The sequence below is a fragment of the Suncus etruscus genome, chromosome 1, assembly GCF_024139225.1.
Source record: "Suncus etruscus isolate mSunEtr1 chromosome 1, mSunEtr1.pri.cur, whole genome shotgun sequence".
NCBI classification, from domain to species: Eukaryota; Metazoa; Chordata; class Mammalia; order Eulipotyphla; family Soricidae; genus Suncus; species Suncus etruscus.
In genome coordinates, this window is record NC_064848.1 from 47400200 (window position 1) to 47425349 (window position 25150).

General features: G+C 36.3%; 1 protein-coding gene across 1 annotated transcript in view; it reads right to left on the bottom strand.

Annotated features, from left to right (window-relative positions):
• MLLT3 (MLLT3 super elongation complex subunit) overlaps window positions 1–25150 on the bottom strand; it is a 329526-nt gene that overhangs the window by 115327 nt on the left and 189049 nt on the right. Inside the window, exon 4 of the mRNA XM_049769366.1 lies at window positions 18217–18360. Within this exon, the coding sequence (XP_049625323.1) occupies window positions 18217–18360 (144 nt within the window). The remainder of the gene's footprint in view (window positions 1–18216; window positions 18361–25150) is intronic.

Sequence of the window (25150 nt, forward strand, 5' to 3'; positions counted from 1 at the left end):
AACAAAAGTCTTCCCCAAGTAAACTTTTATTTTTGTTTCATTAAATAACCTGAGCAACCTGAGCAGGTGGAAGATTTCAGGTAGGCACCTAATGACAAAAATCGATTAATGTAGGGGCTACAGTGATAGTATAGTGATAGTGCGATTGTCTTGCTGACTAAAGTTGGATCTCAGCACCCCATATGGTGTCCCTGAGCCCACCAAGAATGCTCACAGAACCAGGGAAGCAAATTAGGGGTTCCCTCTCAAACTTGATTTCTAAAAACAAGAAAAATTACAATCATTTTCTTTTTTTCAGTGAATCTCAATCTATAAAGCCAGAAACAAAAGGACTTCTACCAAAAATCTTTCAAATCTTGAAAACTGTCTTGGATTTCCTGAGCCTGTACTATCTCCTGTGTTTTGTTTTCTCTCTCTCTCTCTCTCTCTCTCTCTCTCTCTCTCTCTCTCTCTCTCTCTCTCTCTCTCTCTCTCTTCTCTCTCTCCTCTCTCTCTCTTCTCTCTCTCCTCTCTCTCTCTTCTCTCTCTCCTCTCTCTCTTCTCTCCTCTCTCTCTCTCTCTCTCTCTCTTCTCTCCTCTCTCTCTCTCTCTCTCTCTTTCTTCCTTTCTTTCTTTCTTTCTTAAGATTTTTGGGCCACACCCGGTGAAGCTCAGGGATTGCTACTGGCTATGCACTCAGAAATTGCTTCTAGCTTGGGGGATCATATGGGATGCCTGGGGATGGAACCCCATCCATCCTAGGTCAGCCACATGCAAGACAAGCACCCTTCTGCTGCACCACACTCCGGCCTTTCTGTTTTGTTTTGTTCTGCTTTGTGTTTCAAATACTTCAGACTGTCTCCTGATTTTGGAAGAGGAGAAGGAAGAAAAGAAGAATGAATGAGAGAGAAATGGAAAAAGAGACAGAGAAATTCAAGATTCCCTAAAGAAGAGGTAGCAAGCCAGCTAAACGAAGCTGATTCTAATAAAGTATACTACCATCCAACTTTGCAGCGTGGGGGTGGGGTGGGGAAACCTTTTAGTATCTCAGCACTCAAAGAATCACTTTTACCCCCATGATTTATTTGCATCTCTTCTTTCAAGAACCTGGTAGATTACAAAGCTATTTGTTGACTTTATAATAGTCTTTTTCATATGCTGGTTAATGTCAGCGAAAACCACTTCTGAAGCTATATATACCCTTGGTCTTCAGCTGAAAAATTAAAGACTCTAAAAATTAGGCTTGTCTCTGATTTGTGGAAAATGAAAATGCAAACAATTCCCATAGAGAGGTTGATGCTGGCTTAAAAAAAAGCTTGGAGGCAAGATTGGAGGAGTGGATTCCTAATGATCCTTTGCTCCATGCAATTTGGATTTTCAGGAAAAAAAAAAAAAACAAAAAACAAAAAACAAGGAATGTCAGTTTACTTATGAAGTAAAAATAAGAGAATATATTCTTCTGCCAACACCCAGGAGCTGGTTCACTATGGCAATTTCTCCAGCTGGTCTTTAAAGAAAGAAACTCCATTAAGATTGTTCTGGTAGTCTCAAGGCGTCTTAGAGAATTTGTTTTATTTTCCATTTCTTTCTAGTTTAATTGCACTTTCAAAAAGGTAACCTTATCTGTCTTCTTATAGGAAGAATGCACAGAAACAGTGAACAGAAATCCTGATTCAGCTACTACCTTGCTTGGCCAAATCATTTTAATAGTTGACAGCCTCAATTTTACGAAACTGCAAAATGGAGCACTTGATCTGTACATAAAAGAATCCCTTAAACTATAAAACTACAATATGTATATTTTCCTCATTTTAAAAATGAGGATAAAGTCAAAAGAGATTTATAATTGACATAGCTATTAAGTGCATTTCGTAGCAGCCAGGACTTCCCAGGAAGTGTGGGAGATGTGTTTCATAAGAATCTGCCTATTTAGGGGGTGGGGTTATGGAGAAGACCAAACACTATTCAGACTGCTGGAGGCAATTCCAATTGATACTCAGCCAAGTGTTGCTCACGCCCAGCAGTGTAGGGAACTTGAAGAGCTGCCCCAGGAGTGCTCAAGAACCAGGAAATGAACTCAGATTTCCTGAAGCTAGGCATATATACTCATGGCCTTTTCAGATTCAACTCTGAGGCCTGAGAATCTCTGCCTTTCTATTGCTATGCCGATCTTTACCAAAAGAAATCAGGATAGGTGCAAAGAAGACTAAGCAATGAGAAATTAACATGTATCTCAACAATCCCTACAAGACTCAGAATGATTTGTCTCATCTATGTGATATAAAGAAACTTCCTTGGGAATACCAAATCCCCAAAGGCAATAGAAATTAAAGAGCAGGAGAACTTGTCTTAAGTAGGAAGCTTACCACTGTGACAAAGGTGATGGGTGTATATAAATTAAATAAGGGAACATAAGTATAAGGGAAATGTGCCTGTACGGAGGTAGATTGAAGGACAGGTGATAAACTGGGGATACTGATGAAGGAAAGTAGATACAGGTAAAGGAACTGGTGTTGGAACACTGTCTGAAACTCAATCACAAATATGTTTGTCACTATAATTCACAACAATTAATAATAATTTTTTAAATTTTTTAAAATAAACAATTCTATAGGTTTTATTATTAATGGCAAGCCTGAATACTTAAGGGCAGCATTTAACTTTGTTCCTTGAAAAATAAACACTATGTGGTTCTATAGGACACATATATTTTAACTTCAATGCATTTTATGTTAAGAAAAGTAAAATCAGAAATAAGATTTAACCATAATGCATTATTTTTTAATTAAAGAAAAAAGGACTGGATAAATAGCACGGGGGTAAGGTATTTGCCTTGCATGCAACTCTCTCCAGTTTGATCTCTGTCACTACATATGTCAAAAGCAATGTCAAGAGTGAATCATCAGTGTTCAGTGTTCGGGAGCTCTTGAACACTGATGAGTGACCTAACAACAAAAACAAAAGTGAAAATAGCACATAAAATAAAATATATCCCAAAACTAAAAAAAGTGAAAAGCATTCTTATTTCTAGAGTCAGTCATTCACTGAGATTGCTTTCCCCTTTTTCCCATTACTTCTTTCTCCTCTTCTTTTGCTCATCTCCTTTCCTGCCTTCCTGTGCTAGAACTCATGACCTCACATACATGTAATCTACAAACCCATAAGCTAGAATTCTAGCCAGGCTATTAAGCTTTTCACTCCTAATTCAGTGTTGTTGTTTAAATTAAAAAATAATGAACTGTTTTTGTTTAGTGGTCACATCCAGCTGTGCTCAGAATCCTGACTCTGCACTCAGGATCACTTTTGACAGATTCAGGGGACCATATGTGACACCAGGGATATGCCACTTAAGAAGCAAGCACCTTAGCCACTGTACTATCTCTCTAGCCCCCTGACTTGATGCTTATTCATTGTGCTCTACAAATAATTCAGTTCAGTTATTAGAACGGAAAATTCTACTTTATTTAATCTTCCTTCAAAATAAAAATAAACCAGTAACTATTACATAAAATTTTCTAGAGTAAAAAGAGCATAATTTACTCAGCACGCTCAGCTTAGCAGAATGGCATTATCAAATGTCCCTTTTAGCCCCTGTACTTAAACTAGACCTTCAGAAATAACTATCAATGTTAAATAAGTGTTGTAAGCTAAAAATATAAAAGAGAGAGAGAGAAAAAGAGAGAGGGGCGGAGAGAGGGAGGGGAAGAGGCTGGGGCAGGAGAGAGCACAGCGGTAGGGCATTTGCTTTGCATGTGGCTAACCCAGGATGGACCGGGTTCAATTCCTGGCATCCTATCTGGTCCCCTAAGCTAGCCATGAGTAATTTCTGAGCACAGAGTTAAGAGTAATTCCTGAGCATTTCCAGGTGTGGCCTAAAACTCAATCAATCAATCAATAAACTGCTTTACAAAAAAAAAAAAAAAGAGGCAGAACAAGAGGTCAAATATATTTTGAAAGAATATGCTCATTTAGGACCTACAGGATTGCTCAGTGACTCAGAGCCTTCCTGACAAATATAAGGCCACAGGCTTGAATCCTGGTGCTGTCATATAAGTTGAACATGTGCTCAACAACTCTGCCATGTGACTTCCCACTACCAGACACCCACATCCATGTGAGCACCACCATTAACAGGGTGTAGCCTGTTAATGGAGCTGTGCCATGACCAAGGCATCCACTGGTGTTCTATAACCAGAACATGCACAAACCCCACAACTAAAAGCATGCAGCCCCTGGAAATGACATGAGCATGAACAATAGCAAAATGAGTGTGATTAATATGGAAGTTGAGGATGTGACCTCACAACATCACAGCAGCAGCAAGAACTATGTAAGTGAAGGGGGCAAAAAATGTGACTATTCAAATCTAGGATACCCTAAGAACAAAATTTCAAGATTCCCCCATTTCCTGCTCACTCATTACTCCTAACCAGACTGACTCGGGTAAGACCATATCAAAACCAAAAGTCATCTCTTATTTTGGAACTATAAATGTTGTCACAACTATAAATGGTTCTCTGTGCAAGGATGGTGGGCCTAGAATCCAGTTTTGCTACAGTAGGCATGTTCCTTAACAAGGGATTGTGGAGTAGAGATACAATTTCCATTTAGTTTAAAGATGTCATTACAGCAAGTAAATGGGTTTCTGTCTGTATGCCCCACTCAAATCCATGTCTTTAGTTACCAAGTCCATACTGAGATAAAATTTGTGAAGTCAGCTTGATTTTTAGTATATTCCATTTGTACTCTATATTTAAATAAAAGCATTTGTTTTATGATTAAAGAACCCTTCATTTGAAGCTTGAACCATCGCACAGTGAATGGGGTATTTGCCTTGCAAGCAGCCAACTCGAGTTCGATCTCCAGCATCCCATATGGTTTGCCGAGCCTTCCAGGAGTGATTTCTAGCACAGAGCCAGAAGTAACACCTAAGCACCACCACGTGTGCCCCAGAACAAAACAAAAATTAAAAACGAACAAAAAAATCTTTGTTTTACTCATCTTGCTAGTGAAGTTTTTAATATTGAGCCATTTTATACTACCTACAGGCCCCCAACCTATCATATTAGGGGGAAGAAGCCAAGAGTGACATTTACAAATTAAAAAAAAAAATCTGGTCTGGACAGATAGCACAGCAGTAGAGGGTTTGCCTTGCAAGCATCTGATCCAGGATGGACGGTAGTTCAAATTCCAGCATCCCTGTGCCTGCCAAGAGCGATTTCTGAGCACAGAGCCAGGAGTAAACCCCTGAGCGCGGTTGGGTGTGACCCAAAAAGCCAAAAAAAAAAAAAAATCAAAATCTACACCTACATTAGTTGCATTAAGACATAAATTTAGAGCCAAGACTATAGCTAAAAGATAGAACTTTTTCCTTGTATATATGAGGCCCTATGTTCAATCCCAGCACTGCAAGATGGGAAAAAATAATCAGAAAATAAAATTCCTCTAGAAATTTAGGACACAGATTAAATTAATTTTGGGAGTCAGAAATGTGGCTCAAAGGCAAAGCACACTTGCCTGCAGATATGAAGGCTTGGGTTCAGTTCCTAGCATGCTATAATGCAAAATCATAAACTCTTCTAAATACCATATATAATATGGTTTCCCCCCAACCACAAAAAGGTGAGATCATTTTACTTCTAAATTGCCAGAATCATCTAAAATCTGTAATAAACAGTCTTTTGCTCTTCATGTGGTTCAGCCTTTAATCTGTATGTTAATAAGCTTTCATTTTGAAAGCTGACAGCCATAAAGAGAAAGGAATCAAACAAATACATCATAGAACACAATCCTGCTAATTATTGAACTACCAAAAAACTAGGCCATATCTCTGTGAAATGATAGGATCTAGTTTGTTAATTTTTTTTAACAGAGGGTCTCTGGAGCAGATGATACAGTAGTGCTTGAGCATGTGATGCTGGAGGTCACCAAGGCCACATCCAGAGAAGGTCCATAAGTACTGCTGGATCAGGGATCTAACTCAGGGCCTCACACAATCAAGACATAAACTCCATCCCTCTGAGTGATCTCCTCGGCTCAGAGGGGTGTTTAAAGAACAAACATAAATTGCAATTCATACAATTCTATGGTGAATATAATAAGTACAGAATATAACCATTCCATGGTATTTTATGTACAGGGAAAAAAGGAATAATGGTAACTATCAACAACTGTTAACAGTCGTATTCATTTGTTTTCTTTTTTTGTTCTTCTAGTAGCCCCTAAAGACAGTGCATGCTTTGGGAAGGGGGAGAAGCACGCACACCCAGTTGTGGTCAGGACTGTCGTGCTTCTGTGCTCACTTCTGTGCATCACTTTTGCAGAGCTGAGATTCCAGGGGACATATAGGGAACTGGGGATTGAACCCAGGTAGGTCACATTCAAGGCAAGTGTCTCTGTAGTATTTAGTCCAGAATTTTAGAATCAAGTAAAAAATTAGATTGCTTCTTAAAACTAAATATGCCCCTTCTAGACACCACTATTGTATCAAAGTCTTAGAATAGAAATCTTTTATTTTTTAATTCACTAGTAACAAAATCATGATTTAAATGAAAGCAGAGTAAGCACTATAGATTCATTTCAATTAAGGGCTGAGAGATAGTATAGTGAGTAGTGCATTTGACTTGCTTGAGGCTGACCCAGGTTTCAACTCCAGCATATCACAGTTCCTGAGCCCACCAGGAGTGCTCCCTGAACACAGAGCCAGGAATAAGTCCTGAGCACTACCAGATGTGGCCCTAAAGCAAAACAGAAAATGTTTTTGTTGATTTTTTGAACTATGAATCAATTAACTTAACAGTCTCAAACGTGAAGGAGATATTATGGTTATTTTAGATTTACACCAAGATAAAGTTCAACATAAATTAGAACAGGTCTGAGGATTAAATTTATGCTTTGAGATGTTAAATGTTTTATGACACTATGGTTACATTCTCTGAAATAATAACACATGTAAATAATACATTTATCTTCACAAAGATCTATTTAAAAGGACTCGGAAATTATTACTTTTTAAATATTACCTTCACATTTCAATTACTGTCACTTTTACAGTAGCTTACAAACGAAGTTTCAGAAAATAAAGTGTTAATCATTCTCTATCCAATAGCCCACAAATTCCTTTACTTAATATTATTGAGAATAATTCCTCTCCCCAAATACCCAGTAGAACAATTAAATCCTGCAGCTCTGAAACAAGAGCATAATGAACTACCTGTGAGCCAAGATGGGAATAAGCAATAGAACAATTATCAGTGGTAACATTTTAATGCTTTTGCACCTAAAATGAAAAAGAACTGTTCATTTTTCCAAATTTGAAATGCTCTCAAAGTCCCATCCTACAACTTTTCCCTTTTCTATTAATAATTTATTTTCTGCTTCTTTGTACTTTGAGGAGCATTGGCTAGGTGTAGGGTTGACCACCAGATATTTCAGCATTTCAAGTCTAAATGAAGATTCCTACAATGAGCAAACTACACCTGGGAGGTGTACAAAGAACCAGGGCACATCATTCAATAAGACCTATTTAAATACCACACACAGCTGCTAGGAAAAGCTCTCTGTTCATTTCTTTTTCATTAATTTTTTGTTCAATTTGTGCAGCAAGAGTATTCGAGTTGTAGTATGAGAGAAAAAAAGTGCTTCCCTTTCTCTTCCTTACTGAAAAAGTAAATAGGTAATTAGAAAGTAAGGAACAAACAAAAGTAGGAAAACTGTTTTATACCACAGAAAATTTAATTCAGCATTTTTCTTTTGGTGGTGCTGGGGATTACACCCCAATTCTCAAATTCCCACTTTGCTATTGAACCCACACCTGGGACACCACAGCTTTTATGAGGGTATATTTTCAAAAGTCTATAAATTTTCACAACCGATTTTGGTGATAATTCAAAAGACATTAAGACACTGATCCACTAAATAGTGGAATGACATAAATTTCAACAATTATGAGCCGGCTTTCCCTAATAATTTGTATGAGCAATTACATGTGAAGTTTTTTTTTTTCTTTTTTTTTGTGGTATTTGGGTCACACCTGACAGTGCTCAGGGGTTATTCCTGACTCCAGGCTCAGATATTGCTCCTGGCAGGTACAGGGGACCATATGGGACGCCGGGATTCGAACCGATGACCTCCTGCATGAAAGGCAAATGCCTTACTGCCATGCTATCTCTCCAGCCCTACATGTGAAGTATTTACAAGTGGAATGAAGGCCTACAACTCTGACACTGTAGTCATCATCTGTATACTTGATCCATTTTTATAATATAATTTTTCTGAGCTGAGAAAGAAAGAGGAGTGGAGTGTCAAACATATAGAAAACTATAAATTAAAAGAAAATGTACTTCAACTATGAGGAAAAAAAACAAATGAGTCAGTCAACTTAACATTTACTTAAATAAAATTAACTTTTCAGAGAGTCTGAACAAAAGAGGACAATCCTTTTATCCTTTGAGGTAAAAGATAATAGGATGACATGAAACTGAAAAAAATAAAAGGGTAGGTGGGAGGCTCTGAGATAAGCATGCAGTGTGTATGTGGGGGTAATCTTTAAGTACAATCAGGACTTGGGAGGATGCAGTATTGACCTGTGACTCCTATAGAAAATAAAATTAAAAAAACAAAAAAGCACTTTTATCCCAAAACAAATATCAACACACCCAATGAGGCTATCTACTAATAGCTGCTAAAGGATCTTCTATGTGTTGTTTTCTGTGAGGAATTTTGAAAATAAGCATCCATCTCAGGGCACTGTTGATGACATGAATTTGCCACAAAAACCACTAACATTTTTAGAAGTCAAAGTTTTGACAAATCAGTTCCTAAGAACAGAATTTGTTACATGTTAAAGAAATCCTGAGAATACAGAACTTGGTTAAATAGGATTCCATATCTTTTTGTAAAGTTTCCAAATATAAATATGTGGGGAAAGTATCCATAAATTTAAGTTGAAACTTAAACACTTAGGACATTTTCCATATAAAATACATTAAAATATGTCTTTGAGAAGTAATGAAAAGGCTTTAAACATTAAAAAACATGCTCACCATCATTCATAAGTAATGTGAATTAAAAATGAGATACCATATTTTACTCATCTGATGGGGGAGGGGATGTTTAATAAATCACCATGTGGAGAAACAGTCCCTCACATGTTGTTGATGCAAACATAGAATAGTATAACCTCTTTGGCAGGCAATTTGTAAATGTCTATCAAAATTTAAATTCCACTTAGCCTTGGAACCACAATTTTACTCCAAGGAATTTATTCTACAGATATACATTTATTCTATAGATATACAATAAACTAAATGAGACATTTTTCACTCAACCTTCACTGGTGTGGCCTAGCAGCAGACTCATTGCAGATGATTTTGTACTGTCTGCATTTCTCTATTTTAATTTATTTTTTTAATTTTAGGAGAGAATCTGTACCATTTAGAAATTAGAAGTGTTCTTGGGGTGGAGTGGGTTGGGGTGAGTTGGGGTGGGGCAGATCTGATAACAATGATGAAGGGAAGTGGATACTGGTGGTATAATGGTTATTGGAATACTGTATGCCTGAAACTCTATTATGAATTACTCTGTAAATCATACTGCCATAATAAAATGTTTTTACAAAGGAAATAAAATAATTGAAAGTGTTTGAAACTCCCCTACAAATAGATATACCAAACCACCCTTCAACAGATTCATTCCATAACTCTGCAATAAAATGCTAACTTCAAATACAGCCACATGAGTGAAAGCTTTTTATCGTAACTTTCTTTTGGCCTTTTTATATTGGAAATTCCTTATTGGGGTTTCACTTCACAATAGGCAGTGTTTGAGAAAGATTACAATTTATTCCTTGCAAAACATATCATTTATAAGTGTAGCTGTCACTATGAGAACCAAGACTGCATTATGCCGCAGACTTAACACAGAAGGAAGGCACGTTCCCCATGTCTCCTCCAGCAGATCTTGCCAAATGGGCGTCTGAAATGTCCTATTGAAACAGGTGGTGTCTGAACAGAATTGGATTTCTGCCTATAGAAACCCTAGTTTTAACAACTGCTGTGGTTAGTTTTAATTTTCAGTCTTCAAAATTAACTGCTTCCCAGTGCTTCAGAAATAGACCGAACAACATGTTTAGACTTTGTCCTGTTTGAGGAGAGACAAGAGGAAGGAAAAAAAAGCTAACACTGTATCACTATACCGTTCAAAAAAAAAAAACAAAAAAACTAACAGAACCAAAGCAAACCACATGATTCCCAGACCAAAGGGAAAAAAGGAGCAGCTGTAAAATAAATTCAGTTCTCCAAAGATAAATGCTTCTTTTGCATTCTTTTCCATAAAAGTAGCAAAATGAGAGCCCAAAGCAATAGTATAGTGGGCAGAGTACTTGTTTTATATGTGGCCAACCAAAGTTTGATCCTTGGCACCCCATATGCTCCTTCAAGCCCACCCACCAGGAGTGATTCCTGAGCAGAGTCAAAATAAACCTTGTAGCCCAAGAAAACACCGCTGGATGTAACCTCCCAAATAAAGTATCAGCATGCAATAACTTTCATTCCAACTTATATATTAGTATATATATCTGTGTATATATATATATATATATATATATATATATATATATATATATATACTCAACTTTGTTGAATATATACTTAGGGAACATTTTAAGGGCTCTGAGAAACTTTTATTCTACGAGAAAAATGTAAAAATAAGAAACATGGGGTCTGAGAGAGGGCTCAATGGGCTCAGCACATGTCTTGCATGAGGGACTCTAGTATTCAATGATCTCTGGCACTACAGAGTCCCCTGAACACAGCTGGCAGTGACCCCATTAAAAGTCAGGTGCAACCTCTGTACACTGTCATATGTGGAGGCAGGAAGGGGACAAGAGAGAAGGGAAGGAGAGAGGGAAAAAGTGAAGAAAGGAAAGGAAAGAGGGAGGGAGAAAGGGAAAGAGGAAAGGAGAAACAGGGAGGGAGGAACCTCTGGAAAGAGTGAAGAGTGCAGTAATGGAATATAGGTGACTCCACCCACACTGGAGTGCACCATCAGCTCATTTGTGAGGAACCAGGAATATGTCAGTTCAATTTAGGATGCTTCTTAGCAGGGTACACTTGGTCTTCTGGTTTAAGTTCAAGTAAAAACAGATTATACAAATTGAGTTTTACTCACTAAAGTGTACTGCTTAGTGACCTTTATCCCTTCATAAACTAAACAATGAGAAGATCTCAAAATAACTGCAAGTTCCTTAGTAGAAACATTCTGATAGTTCTTTTTTATTTTTCTGACTCCTGTTTTCTGTTTTCCTCTTATTTAATGCCTGGTAGGGGTTAGATTTTAAGTCAAATCTATACATTCCAGACCAGAATACAGTACAATGGACGAAGCACTTGCCTTGCATGTGGTCAACCCTAGTTTAATCCTTAGTACCACATATGGTCCTGTGAAAACCGCCAGAGGTAAACTTTGAGCACAGAGCTAGGAATAAGTCCTGAATTTATTCACTGCTAGGTGTGGCCCACCCCTGCTCCCAACTAAACTTTATATTTACAATTTCCCAAATAAGCTCCAATGAGATCTCTCATACATTTATTTTATGTGTTGGGTGATTTGTGGGGCCACACCTGGCTATGCTTGGAAGCCACTCCAAGCTCTGTGCTTGTGGGGCTATTTTTGGTAGTGCTCACAAAGAGGGCCCAGGGATCAAACCATTGTCTACCACATGCAAAGCATGCACTCTGCTTAACGAGCTCTTTCCAGCCCTAAGTCTCTCATTAAAGGAAACTACAGTTAGGATCTTATAAATGAAATCAATCTGTATGTCAAAATTCTCTGGAAATAGGGTTTAAAAGCAAATCCTACAAATTTTTGTTTTTTATCTTTTAAAGTAAGTAAGTATATTCTCAATACTTAAGAGCTAATCAACAGAAGAACATAGTGTATAGTTCTTCCAAAGGGCAAGTATTCTAAGATGTCTTTGAGACAAAATTAGAAGAAGAGTTGCAGCGCACACAGATTTTTTTTTCCAGTGGAAAAGGGGAGACTGTTATTGATCCTGAAAGTTAGGATTATAATTTTTGAAATAAAATAAGCTCTTCAACTCTTTCAGGAATTTTTGGGGGGAAAAGTTCTTAGGAATCATTTTCTTCTAAGAACTAGAAGCATTTTTCTAAGATGCTTCCAACTCTAACAAAAACTTTTTGACTTTTGACAAACCAAATTCAACTTTTAATGGTGCTGTGGACCGTTAGTATAAAAGAAAAAAATAAGGATTATCCAAAGTTTATTCCACTCATAATTTAAATTGTGCATAAAATGCCATGCAGCTCACATGTGGACGTTATATTTTCCCTTTAAAGGCAGATTGTGTGCATTTATGTCACATAGCACATATATCATGTTTATGCATAAGGAACACAGCACCTCCTCTATCATCCCCAAGTTCAATAAAGAGAAAACATTTATCTAAAGAGCAACAGTCATGAAAAGAAGGTGTATACCAGGCAAACCAAAATAAAACAAAAACAACAACTCAAGAAAGCAAAGGCACAAGTTACACTACTGATACATTTCTGCCCAGCAAATGAAAAAGGAAATGAAAACTACTGAATGGCAGAAAGTAGTTAGCAAAGGATATATCTGATATCAACTTAAGATACAAAATAAATGATGAATTCATATAACTCAGCAGAAATGGACAATCCATTTTAAAGATAAAGAGGATTTAATCAGCTATTCTTCCCCCAATGTTCACAAAAATGTTCAATAATACATGAAAAAAATGCTCAGAATTCTAATCACCAGGGAAATGTAAGTCAAACCACCATGAAATAGCATTTCAGACACATTATATTGGTCATCTAAAAAATGACAAGAGATGGTAAATACTGTCAAGAATAGAAATAAGGGGCCGGCGAGGTGGTGCTAGAGGTAAAGTGTCTGCCTTGCAAGCCCTAGCCAAGGAAGGACCGCAGTTCAATCCCCCGGCGTCCCATATGGTCCCCCCAAGCCAGGGGCAATTTCTGAGCGCTTAGCCAGGAGTAACCCCTGAGCATCAAACGGGTGTGGCCCAAAAACAAACAAACAAAAAAACCCAAAATGATATTTATTAAAAAGAATAGGAATAAAAGGGAAACCACTGTGTTGCTAGTGAAACTACAATTAGAAACAATAATAGGTCTCCTCATTAACTCAAAAGTAGAGTCGGAGTGCTGGCGCAAGCAGTAGGGCATTTGCCTACACACGCTAATCTAGGATGGACCGAGATTTGATCCCCCAGCATCCCATTTGGTTCCCCAAGCCAGGAGCGATTTCTGAGTACATAGCTAGGAGTAACCCCTGAGTGTTGCCCCAAAACAAAATAAAACAAAACAAAAAGTAGAACTACTGTATCATCTATCAATCCCAAATGCATCCAAAGGGATTTTTGTAAGATATAAGAGAGATATTGTAGCCCTATAGTCACTCAGCTTACCCCAAATAATGACACAGCTAAATACCCAAGATAGGGCCGGGCGGTGGCGCTAAAGGTAAGGTGCCTGCCTTGCCTGCGCTAGCCTTGGATGGACCGCGGTTCGATCCCCCGGTGTCCCATATGGTCCCCCAAGCCAGGAGCAACTTCTGAGCACATAGCCAGGAGTAACCCCTGAGCGTTACCAGGTGTGGCCCAAAAACCAAAAAAACAAAACAAAACAAAAAAAAAAGGGTCTATCAACAAACCAACTGACTAACTGGTAAATATGTGTGTGTTTGACTGAAGGGATACTATTTACTGGGGAGAAAAGAAGCTCATCCTGGTTTTTTTAGATGATATGGATATATCTTGAGGTCCGAATAGCAAGTGAAGCAATTCAGGTTTTTTTTTTGGGGGGGAGTGATGGTGGACGATACAGTATATCATTTTTTCCATGTAGAGTCTGAAATATCTGAACCCATAGAAACAGAATTCAGCATGGTAGTTACCAGCCTCTAAATGTAGAAAAAAATGAGAAGATGCTGGTTTTAAGTAAAGGGATAGATTTGAAGTTTCAAGATGAGTAAGTTCTGGGCAGCAGCACAGTAATTATTGTTAATAACACTGAATTATATACTTGCAAGCTGCTAAGGGAGTAAATCTTAAATGTTCTCACCACAAAAAAAAAATAGCTAAATGGTAATTATGTGACTTGAAGCAGGTGTTAGCTAATGCTACAGTGGTAATCATCTTACAATATATAAGTATCAAATTAACAAGTTGCACACATGAAACTTGCACAGTGCTAAATATCAATTACATCTAAATAAATCTGGAAAGATATATATAATAATTTCAGAATGATTTATAAATTTGTAACACCATGATAAACTCCATCTACACTGAGGCAATAATAGACTGAACAAATACTTAAATGACAGTTTAAGATTATATAGTCAAAAGTCTGAAACAAAATGTTTATTGATATACAGATTTTTCACATTTCCATTAATAAAATTAATGTATCTGCCTATATGAAATGGTCAATATCTATGCAACTATTATTGTTTCCCATGAATTAAAATGTTCAATAAAAAAATTCACTGGAATTAGATTTAGGATCAAAAAGAACAGTGCAGTGACTTAAAAAGATTTGGTCAGAAGTTCAAATCTCCAAGTGTCCCATACACATTCTGTGCCATTCTTGCAAGTCCAGTATTTGAGTCCCAATGGCACAAGCAATTTCCGACAGCACCACTTCTAGGTGTGTGTGAGCACCACAACTAAAGGGGTACAGCCTCTGGGAAGTAACACACTGAAAATATGTGCAAGAAGAACAGCTAGAAAGTGCAATCTTTACAGCACATGTGTGAGCACACATCATAACTACAGTGAGCCTTACTGACCTTTGTGCTTCAAATAGGGGAATGAGCTCTTGCATGCAAGCACCATAAATAGGAGAGTGAAAACTTTGCTGAGCAACACTGCTGAGTGTCTGATCATCAAAATCTCATGTGCAACATCTTGGGAAAAAAGAACATTAAAGCAACAGAGCCAGGCCTATGTATGACCATCACTGCAACAACAGCTAAGTAGGTGGGGAAGTAATCTTAAAGACTAAAAACTTGGCCAGGTTTATGGTGCTTGCCTTGCATGTGGTCCATGTTGGTTCAACCCTTAGTGTCACATTCCAAGCACCACCATAAGTGGCTCCTGGGCACTGAGCCAGAAATAAGCCTCTGGGTGTGGCCCAACAAATTATGTCAAGGGGCACCAAGGATGTAGCTCAGAGGTAAAGCACGAACCTTGCATATAAAAACAGAACACATATCAAATAGTGAGTGTGCAAGAATTGTGTCACATCTCAACTATTTTAGAATTGTCAAGTCTGTAGGGAAAAAAAATCTGCAGGCCTTAAACAGCACAATAAGAATCGAAGAAAATTGGTGGTGGGAATGTTGCACTGGTGAAGGGGGGTGTTCTTTACATGACTGTAATCATACAACTATAATCATGTTTGTAATCATGGTGTTTAAAGAAAGATAAAAAAAAAAGTAACCATTGAGCAGTTCTCAATGGAGTATTGAAGGCTACTCAGTGATTTTTGACCACTTGGGACAGGCAGCTCAATAAAAAAAAAAAAGAAAAGAAAAGAAAAGAAAGAATCGAAAAAAGAAAAGGAAAGAAAGAAAGAGAGAGAGAGAGAGAGAAAGAAAGAAAGAAAGAAAGAAAGAAAGAAAGAAAGAAAGAAAGAAAGAAAGAAAGAAAGAAAGAAAGAAAGAAGAAGAAAGAAAGAAAGAAAGAAAGAAAGAAAGAAAGAAGAAGAAAGAAAGAAAGAAAGAAAGAAAGAAAGAAAGAAAGAAAGAAAGAAAGAAAGAAAGAAAGAAAGAAAGAAAGAAAGAAAGAAAGAAAGAAAGAAAGAAAGAAAGAAAGAAAGAAAATTTTGAGATAAGGCAGAGTGGAGTGAAAGACAGAAATTTACTAGAGACCATATTAGGATTTAGAACTGCACTCTGTTACATTATCACTGACCTGTAACCTCATCTCAAGCTCAAAAGAAACTCTTGAGTACTCTGGGCCTAAGTGGTTGTTTAAAAAAGTTCTTGTGTCCTATTTACTTTTACCTATGACCCTTATCAGGGTATGTACTCAAGTTCCATAATTCACATACTACAATTACCTACCGAACTTCTTGCCCAAAAAAAGCACTAAGAGAATTATTAGGATATTAAATAGAAAGGTTCATTTTTTTTTAAAAAAGAATTTATTATATTGAAACCATTGTGATCTACAAAGTCCTTCAGAGTTGAATTTCAGATATACAGTGAGTCAGGGAAAAAGGTTCATTCTTAAGGACATAGCCATAAGAAAATAGCATCAGTATTGAACTCTCAATAACTATAAAAGAAAAATAGGATGTTATTTTAAAACCATTTCCATAACAGAGAACAAATTCCTAATCTTAAAATGTATTATAAAAGTAGCACTATAAAAGCCTATTTCTTCATTAAGATGCATAAATACTATAAAGTGGCATTTTATTTACAAATCTAGTTTACCAACATCTAGCTAGCCCATAATCTACTGATGTTGAATAATATAAAATAAAATATTGAAAGGATATTTTCAGTATTTTAAACACACACCATTTAGTTGAGATTATAAATAGAGCTCAAGAAAATAGGCTTCAGGGTTTCCACCTAGCCCAAAATTCTCATACGATAATATATAAGTAGAATTTCCATGTGAGATCATCCATGGCTTCCCTAAACACCTCAAAATGAATCATCACAACCCAAGAAAAAAAAGAACATAGATACAATATCAAACTCAATTTTTACCTACAAAGCCCTCAAGTAAACACTGAAATGGAGCATCTTAAGAATTTATGGAACAAATAGGCTTTCCTATAATAAGTCTGCCAGTGCTAAATTTTCAAAACTCTCTCAAAAAATTTTGTGTGTTAATTACTAAGGAAAGATTTTAACACTTTGTGAATTTGAATACCCTTGTAGTGACAAATGGAGTCTGCATAAAATCAAGGTTAATAAGTCCAATGACACCCATTGTAAAGATTTAAAACAAATCGTCTGCACAATTAATTTAGTTGCAAACAAATATTCCCTTTATTTAAGTTTGTGAAGACTCGCTTAAAAAATTTTCCCCGGGCCCGGAGAGATAGCACAGCGGCGATTGCCTTGCAAGCAGCCGATCCAGGACCAAAGGTGGTTGGTTCGAATCCCGGTGTCCCATATGGTCCCCCGTGCCTGCCAGGAGCTATTTCTGAGCAAACAGCCAGGAGTAACCTCTGAGCACCGCCGGGTGTGGCCCAAAAACCAAAAAAAAAAAAAAAATTTTTTCCCCACTGCAGATATAATTTAATTAGCTGGAGCTCTAGTACTGCATGGTTCCCTGAACAGTTCTGAAAGGAAACCCAACTCCCAGCACAAAGTAGATAGTAGACCCTGAGCAACAAACAAACCTAAAGAAAAACAAAAGGTTCTATATCCATACCATCCAAATCAAGTAAACATAACATTTTTTCGCCTTTATTTTGTTTTGTTTTATTTTGTTTTGGGCCGCACCTGGCGGTGGCGGACAGGAATTACTCCTGGCTCTGAGCTCAGTAATTACTTCTGAAAGGCTCAGGAATATGGGATGTTGGGAACTGAACTCAAATCAACCATATGCAAGGCAAACACCCTTCCTGCTGTGCTATCGTTCTGGACCCCCAAATCCATCTTTTATCTGAGTCAAATGAAAGTGTGTATTTAATTCAAATATATAAAAGTAAATGAATACATCTCAAATTTTGAACAAAACTGCACAGTAACTCCTCCAGATTTATTTTTGACTTTCAACTTTATCCAAAAGTTTATATGAAAAAGTCCAGCATTGTTGTCTTCTTAATTGAGAATAATTTGTGACTGACTTTCTAATAGAAGTAAATGTGAACTTCACAAACAATGATTTGGAGAGAGAGGGTCACACCCAGCAGCCTTTGGGGGTTACTCCTGGCTCTGTGCTCCAGAATCATTCCAGGAAGACTCAGAGGAACTTATAAGATGCTGGGGATCAAAATGGGTCTGTAGCGTGCAATGCAAACACACTATCCATCATGTTATTGCTCCAGGTCCACTATGATTCATTCTTTGAATCATTATAGACATGTCATGAGTCCACACCTAAGTCATTAAGGTGCTCTATCTTTTACCTCTCTCAAACATTAACTTAACCCAGTAGCAACTAGTTTTGTTATGGGAACACATTTTACAAGTGCTACTTACCCCTCCTGCCTTCAGCAACTTTCTTCTAAAGTCTTCAGTGGGGTTGTTGAAAGTTAGCTTTTCACAACGGAGGTGATTCACTGGTGGATGGCCTTCAAGATGCAGGAATAAGTCATAGTCAAAGCGAACTTTCTTCGGTTCTTCCTAGAGTTTAAAACAATTGAAAAAGAAAAGACTGATGCATAAATAGAAATTTAGTGAGCATAGGTACATTCTTCCTAAGAAACAAAAATGCAACAGCTAGAATGTCAAGGAAGTACTAGAGCAAAACTATCAAGGAGTTATTTGCAAAATAAAATAACAGAATAATTAGTTTCTGTGTGTACCAGGGGAAACTAAAAAAATTAATTCATCAACTTCCCTACAATTCCAAAGTCGAATGACTCCAATAATACATCCATCCAACTGAATTCTAAGATATCCAAAAATCACTCCCTTCCGTTTTCACTACCAAGAACTGCTATTTTCTTGTCTACATTAATTTGAACAAGCTCTCTAATCTCTCCACTCTTACTTGCTCACCAAGCCAGTATAAACTTCCTACTGGTAGGTCTTACTTAAGGACAAATTATCAGCAAATATTCCATCATTAATAACTAGAATCATCTATATGAAAATATCTAAGCCATTGATAAAGCTAAATGCTTGATAAAATTTCATCAGGTCTCAATTATTTTTAGGATAAAAAATATGAATGTCACATAAGATGCTTCTGTCTCACCTTCTTTACCCATATCACCCTCTCATTACTCATATCAACTCCCCGTCCCTTCAACTCATCTGACAATCTAGCAACATGCTGCTATTGGCTACACTTTCAGTATCAACCCAGGTTAAGTCTGAGTTTTACTCATGCTTTACCATGATTGCCTACTCTCGGTTTTATATAGATAATTTCAGCACCTTTTCCATTCAAAATTCATTGGAGAGAAATATTCCCTAAATATAACACCCCCAAATCTTTACTACCTCTCTTCTCTGCTGCTCTGTAGCATCACTCTTTATCACATTTTAGAAAAGCTGCCTCCTTGACACCCATTGCTCTGTTTTATCACAGATTCTGGAAGAAAATAGAAAAAATGGCTAAACCATCACTATATCTTCACTAACTAGTTTTCTTCCTCTGCATTAAATAAATGTAAGGAATATTACTTCTATAAAGATATGATCTTGAAAGCATACACAAGAGAAGTTCTACTTGGTTTTTAGGTCATACCCGGTAGCGCTCAGGGGTTACTCCTGGCTCTCTGAAGGCACTCCTGGCAGGCTCAGGGGACCAGATTGAATGCCAGGATTTGATCTACCATCCATCCTGGATCGGCTGCCTGCAAGGCAAATGCCCTACCACTGTGCTATCTCTCTGGCCCCATGAAGTACTACTCTTAAGTCAATATTATAATTGCTATCCATTTAAATGTTTCTATACTGATTAATATATATATACACACACATATATATATATAATTTGGATAATAAGGTCATATTAGTATTCAAGTTTCCAGTAGTATTATACAAAATTACTGCTTATCACTGCTACCAAAGTGCCCATAACTCTCAGTCCCTCACCTCCAGCTCAATGTTCCTTTCCTCTAACCATCACTGTTTATTATTATTTAAGAGTTTTTACATTCTGCTCTTTTTTGAGGGATGGGGGCACACTCAGTTGTGCTCAGGGATCATTTCCGAGTCCACATTCAGGGAACCTTTCCTTCTGTGCTAAGGATCAAACACAGGTTAGATGCAAGGCAAGCACCTTTCTCTCTCCAGTACCTACACTCTGATTCTTAAACAATCAAAGTAAATGAAGACTAAAGTTAATAAGTAGCATGTACTTTTAAAATACATTGAACTTAATTGCGATCACTCTGTCTTGAGTTAGAAAATTAAAGAATTTAAAATGTTACAATATAATAAGTAAGATATTCTTCTTTAGTATGAATATAAGCCATCACTATGATATGACAATGTTTCCTCTGGTCATTAGGATTACTATTTGGGTTGTTGGTTTTGTTGTTAAAAACTGGTTATGTTTTTTAAATATCTTTACTGAGAAATAATTCCCAGTAAACCATAAAATTCACCCTGCCCAAGTATACAATTTAGAGGTTTAATATAGTTATAGAGTTAAGAAATAAGCATCACCAATTAATTTCAGAACATTTTCATCATTACAGAAAGAAAACTCAAACTGCTTATTAGTCAATTTCCTATTCCTCCAGATAGTATATCTTCAGTTCAACTAATCTAATTCTGTTTCTATGAAGTTTTTTGACATTTCAAGCAAATACACAAACATAATAAAACGTATTAACAATAGGTGATCTTTATGACTGATTCTCTTTTCCAGATTAATCATATTATGTATGGTAAGTACTTTATTACTTCTAAAGTCTGAGCTATATGAGCATATTTGATTTTATTTATCTATTTTCAATTGTTAAATGTCTGGGTTTATTTTACTTTATGGTTACCATGAATTGTGCTGCTATGAATATTCTTGTTCAGTTATCTTTCAATGAACATACATTTTTCTTTCTCTTGGGCACGTCTTCATTTCTTTTGAACATACATTTCATTTCTCTTGCTTAGAGGATAATTTACAGGTTATATTTTTTAGCTTTATTTTTATTTATTAATTAATTGATTGATTAGTTGTTGGGTCACACCTAGTAGTGCTCAGGGGTTACTTCTGGCTCTGCAGTCAGAAATCGCCCCTGGCAGGCTGGGGGACCATATGGGTGTCTGGAATTAAATTGGGTCCCTCCCAGGTAAGCCAAATGCAAGGCAAAAGCCCCACCACTGTGATATCTCCCTGGTCCCTACAGGTTATATGTTAACTCCAGTTTAACATTTTAAGAATTACTTTACTGTTGTTCGAAATAGCTTTGCCATTTTAAAATCCTACCAGGTAAAATATAAGGTGTTCAGGTGTTTTTTGTTTGTTTGTTTGTTTTTGTTTTGTTTTGCTTTGTTGCTTTGGGGGTTACACCCAGCAGTGCTCAGAAGTTACTCCTGGCTCAGCACTCAGAAATCACCCCTGGCAGGTTCAGAGGATCATATAGGATGACGAACCACTGTCTCCTGGGTTGGCTGCATGTAAGGCAAATGCCCTATCAATACGCTATCTCTCCGGCCCCAGGTGTTTTTTTTAATATATAAGATAATAAATTTCTCTACATACTCAGAACTCTAAAAAGTTTACCTTTTAAAAACATACATTAACATTTTTGTTTGTTTAGTTTTGTGGGTCATATCCAGCAGTGCTCAGCATTTACTCCTGGCTCTACATTCAGTCATCATTCTTAGCAGGCTTGGGGAACCATATGTAGTGCCAGGGATTGTTCTTAGGCCACCGGTGTGCAAAGCAAATGCCCTACCTCTTTACTATAACTCTGGCACCTCATATGTTAATCATAAACTAAAACTGTCTTCATCAATCCTTTCCACTGTGCTCCAAATCTTGGCAAAAAGATATAGACCCTGATTATCCTGATTAAATTACACAAAAATCATCCTCAACTCTTCCTTTTTGCTTAGTTATCACTGTCATGTCTCAATATTCTATTTAGTATTCCTTTTATAGAAATTCAAATTTTCTTTTATCTAGATAACATAATCTTTAGCTTAGCTGAGCTCTTCATCATTGCTTACCTAGAAACCTTTCTGAATTTATCTCATTCTACCAGAATGGTCTTTCCTAACTCAAAATACCAGGTTACACTTCTCCCTGCTGTGGATGACCATATATTTACCAGCTTTAACCTAAGGCAATTTTGAAGCATTATCAAACCTTGGTTCTCCATATTTTCTCATTCATTCTGCCTTTCACATATAATATGCCCCAAGCCTAAAATGTTTTCTCTTCCATCAGACTGAAATAGGAGAGGCAATGTAGAAAATTACTAAGACAGGATGGAAATACTCAGAATCAATATTCCTGAAATTCATGTAATTACTGGCTTATGATAATAAGAAAACTCAGTACTAGTTAAGAACTAGTAATAGTTATCAGTCTATGCTCAGTGCACAAGTCCCTGATCCTGATTTAACTTTTCCCTTTTTTAAGGCTAAAAGATATATAGATTCATATTAACTCAATTTCCTCTTAGCTTCTAAAGAATTTATGTGCAACTCTATAATCCTAATCAATAGACATGTATTCCCAGAAACATCCTGTATTTTTCAACCTTTATCCACTTGTGGCCCCTCCAACCTGATTCTCGCTATGGTCATGTCATAAGGAGCCATAAGGCGCCCCGTTGAGAAACACTTGCCTAGATCATATTATGTCTCACCATGAAGATTTCATGCCCAAGTTAACTCATACTATAGATCCCTAACCCAACAAGCAGGATACTCCCTTAGTAATATATGCACCTACACCTCAAATATGTACCTTCACTTTAATAAATCCTTTTGTTTTCTCTACAGGTGATGTCTTTTTTAATTCTTTCCTACAACAATGGCAAAGAACCTGCCACCCATGTTGAGGCCATTCTCACTTCCTCTCTAAAATCTCATCATAACTCAGGTTCCACAAATCCATGAATCCTAGACTTGAACCCCTGAACCCTAGAGAGGTGTAAGTTCTTCAGATCAAGTGGGTTTGACTGTAGCCTTAACACCCACCACCTTTAAAGAACTGAAAAGACATTTGTTCAAGCCAAGCAGAAATTAACCCAGGACATCTTTAATTCCTATCACCACCCAAAAACCTACACTCTGGAAATGCTGCTTCACTCCTTCACTTGCCTGGTTAATGAAAACTCATTATTCAAAACCCAGTTAATATGTGAACTCCTCTGGAAAGCCTTCCTAATCCTCCCAATCCTCTGTGAATTAAACACTCCTCCTTAGCATTCCTTTATTAATGCAATTATTACATAGAATTGTGATCATTTTTACTCATCTGCCTAAATTATAAAATGGTCAATTCAAACAGAGTAATTAAAAGCAAGGGCAACTTTCTGCCTTGTATTTTGTAGTGTAAAACTGAAGACTTTTGGGCAATATATAAATGCATATGGTGTTTCCTCCAGTAATTCTACTTTAAGAACCTCTTTTGTCAAAATAGTATAGTGTGTGTATAAAAGATACACTAGAAAATGTCCATGTAACATTATCTATAAGAGTAGAAAAAGAATGTCCCCTAATTTGAATGTATCATTATTTGAAGTATCCATTAATGCTTAAACATACTGATTTAGGAGCCAACGACAGTGTTTTTTAACTTGTCAAGATCAGGTACTTGTCTTGCTTGCATGGAGGTATCCACAATACCTAGCACTACATCTTTGGCACTATATCGGAATACCACTGGGAACAACCCCTGAATATAGAGTCAGAAACAGCCTCTATGCTTCAGCATGTATGGCCCAAACCTCCTCGTTCCCTGAAAAAACAAAAGTTAATATAAACAGATATATTAGTAAGTAAATTAAAGGCAAATCACAGAAAGTACTAAAGTATGATATATGTGTATATATGTGTGTATGAAAAAGGGAATGGTACAGATAATCTTTACAACTGATATCCTTTTTAATATATATTAATAAATCTATAAAAAGAATAAATCAATTAGTGAATAATGAGTAAATAGAATGAAGGGAATTAAACCCCACTTTTTCCCTAGACACAATTACATATTGTTTTCAAGAGAAAATAAATACTATAATTGCTAGCAGGCAAAATAGTGAAATTATAAAAAGCATCACTTTATAGTTAATAAACCTTAAAAGAAAATCACTTTTCACTACAACCAAAGAACCACAGAAAATGATCCTCTTTCTATGAATAAAAAATACAATTTTCTTTTTAAGATATTTTTGAATCAAGAGGCTATCTTACCCTAAAATATTCATATTTTAGTAACAACTATTTTTCTTTAATAGAACAGAGAAACCTTTCTCAGATTTGATTCTTAGAGGACACACATCAATATAAAGTCTATCTATGCTCCCCAAGAAAGATTTCTCTCAAAGTTCAAATAAGAAAGCACATGATCCTTATGTATATAAAGCTAATGCTTTTCCTAGAGGTAGAGATGTGATTTTGCTAAAATCAAATTACCTCTATCTTTTTGCTTCAGTTCAGTTCCTGACATTTGCTCATGTACTTTTTCTGAGGATAGATTAAAGAAAGATGCGTGAGATGCTTTCAAACCTAAAATGTTACAGTCTATTATAATTTACTGTGCCTCTTGGCTTACTGTTTCTCAAATACACATGATTCCTCCATGCAAAGGTAGGCTTGCTTTGCTGAACAAAAATACAAAATAAAAAAACTATATACAAACTCAAAAGGATTACTGACACTCTACCATTCCTCTTGACTTTAACCTTCAAAATAAATGAGTAAAATTTAATATAAGTACATTGGAGGGGAAAATGCTTCCAGAACAAGATGGTGCCCATAATATATAATACTAGAACTCTTTAATTATCAAATAGAAGTCTTATTGCTGTTTTTATTTGTTTTATGTTAAAACTTTGAATGATTTTTCATAAACCATTATTGTAATGGATATACTTTCTTGAAGACATAGTTGAATAAATCCCAGGGATAAATTAAATAAATACTTAAAAGGAATGAAACATAAATTCTGGAGTAACAACACAGACCTATTAAATTTTTATCCATGGATTTCAATAGATACAGAGATAATAAATATGTACAGTTGAGAGATATACATTAAAGTATAGTCAAATTTTTGTTACTACGACACTCTAAAAGACATTAAAAAAGAGGACAAAGTAATAATTTCTCCTCATAATTAAAAACATGACATATAGAAAAGTCCTTAAAATGCTATATCTATGTACCTAATGCTGAGATTGAACAGATGTTAACACCTTTACTATGTTTATCTTTCATTAAAGAAATAAAAATAATATTAATCAAAATATATTAGTTTCTTTAAATAAATTAAAACATA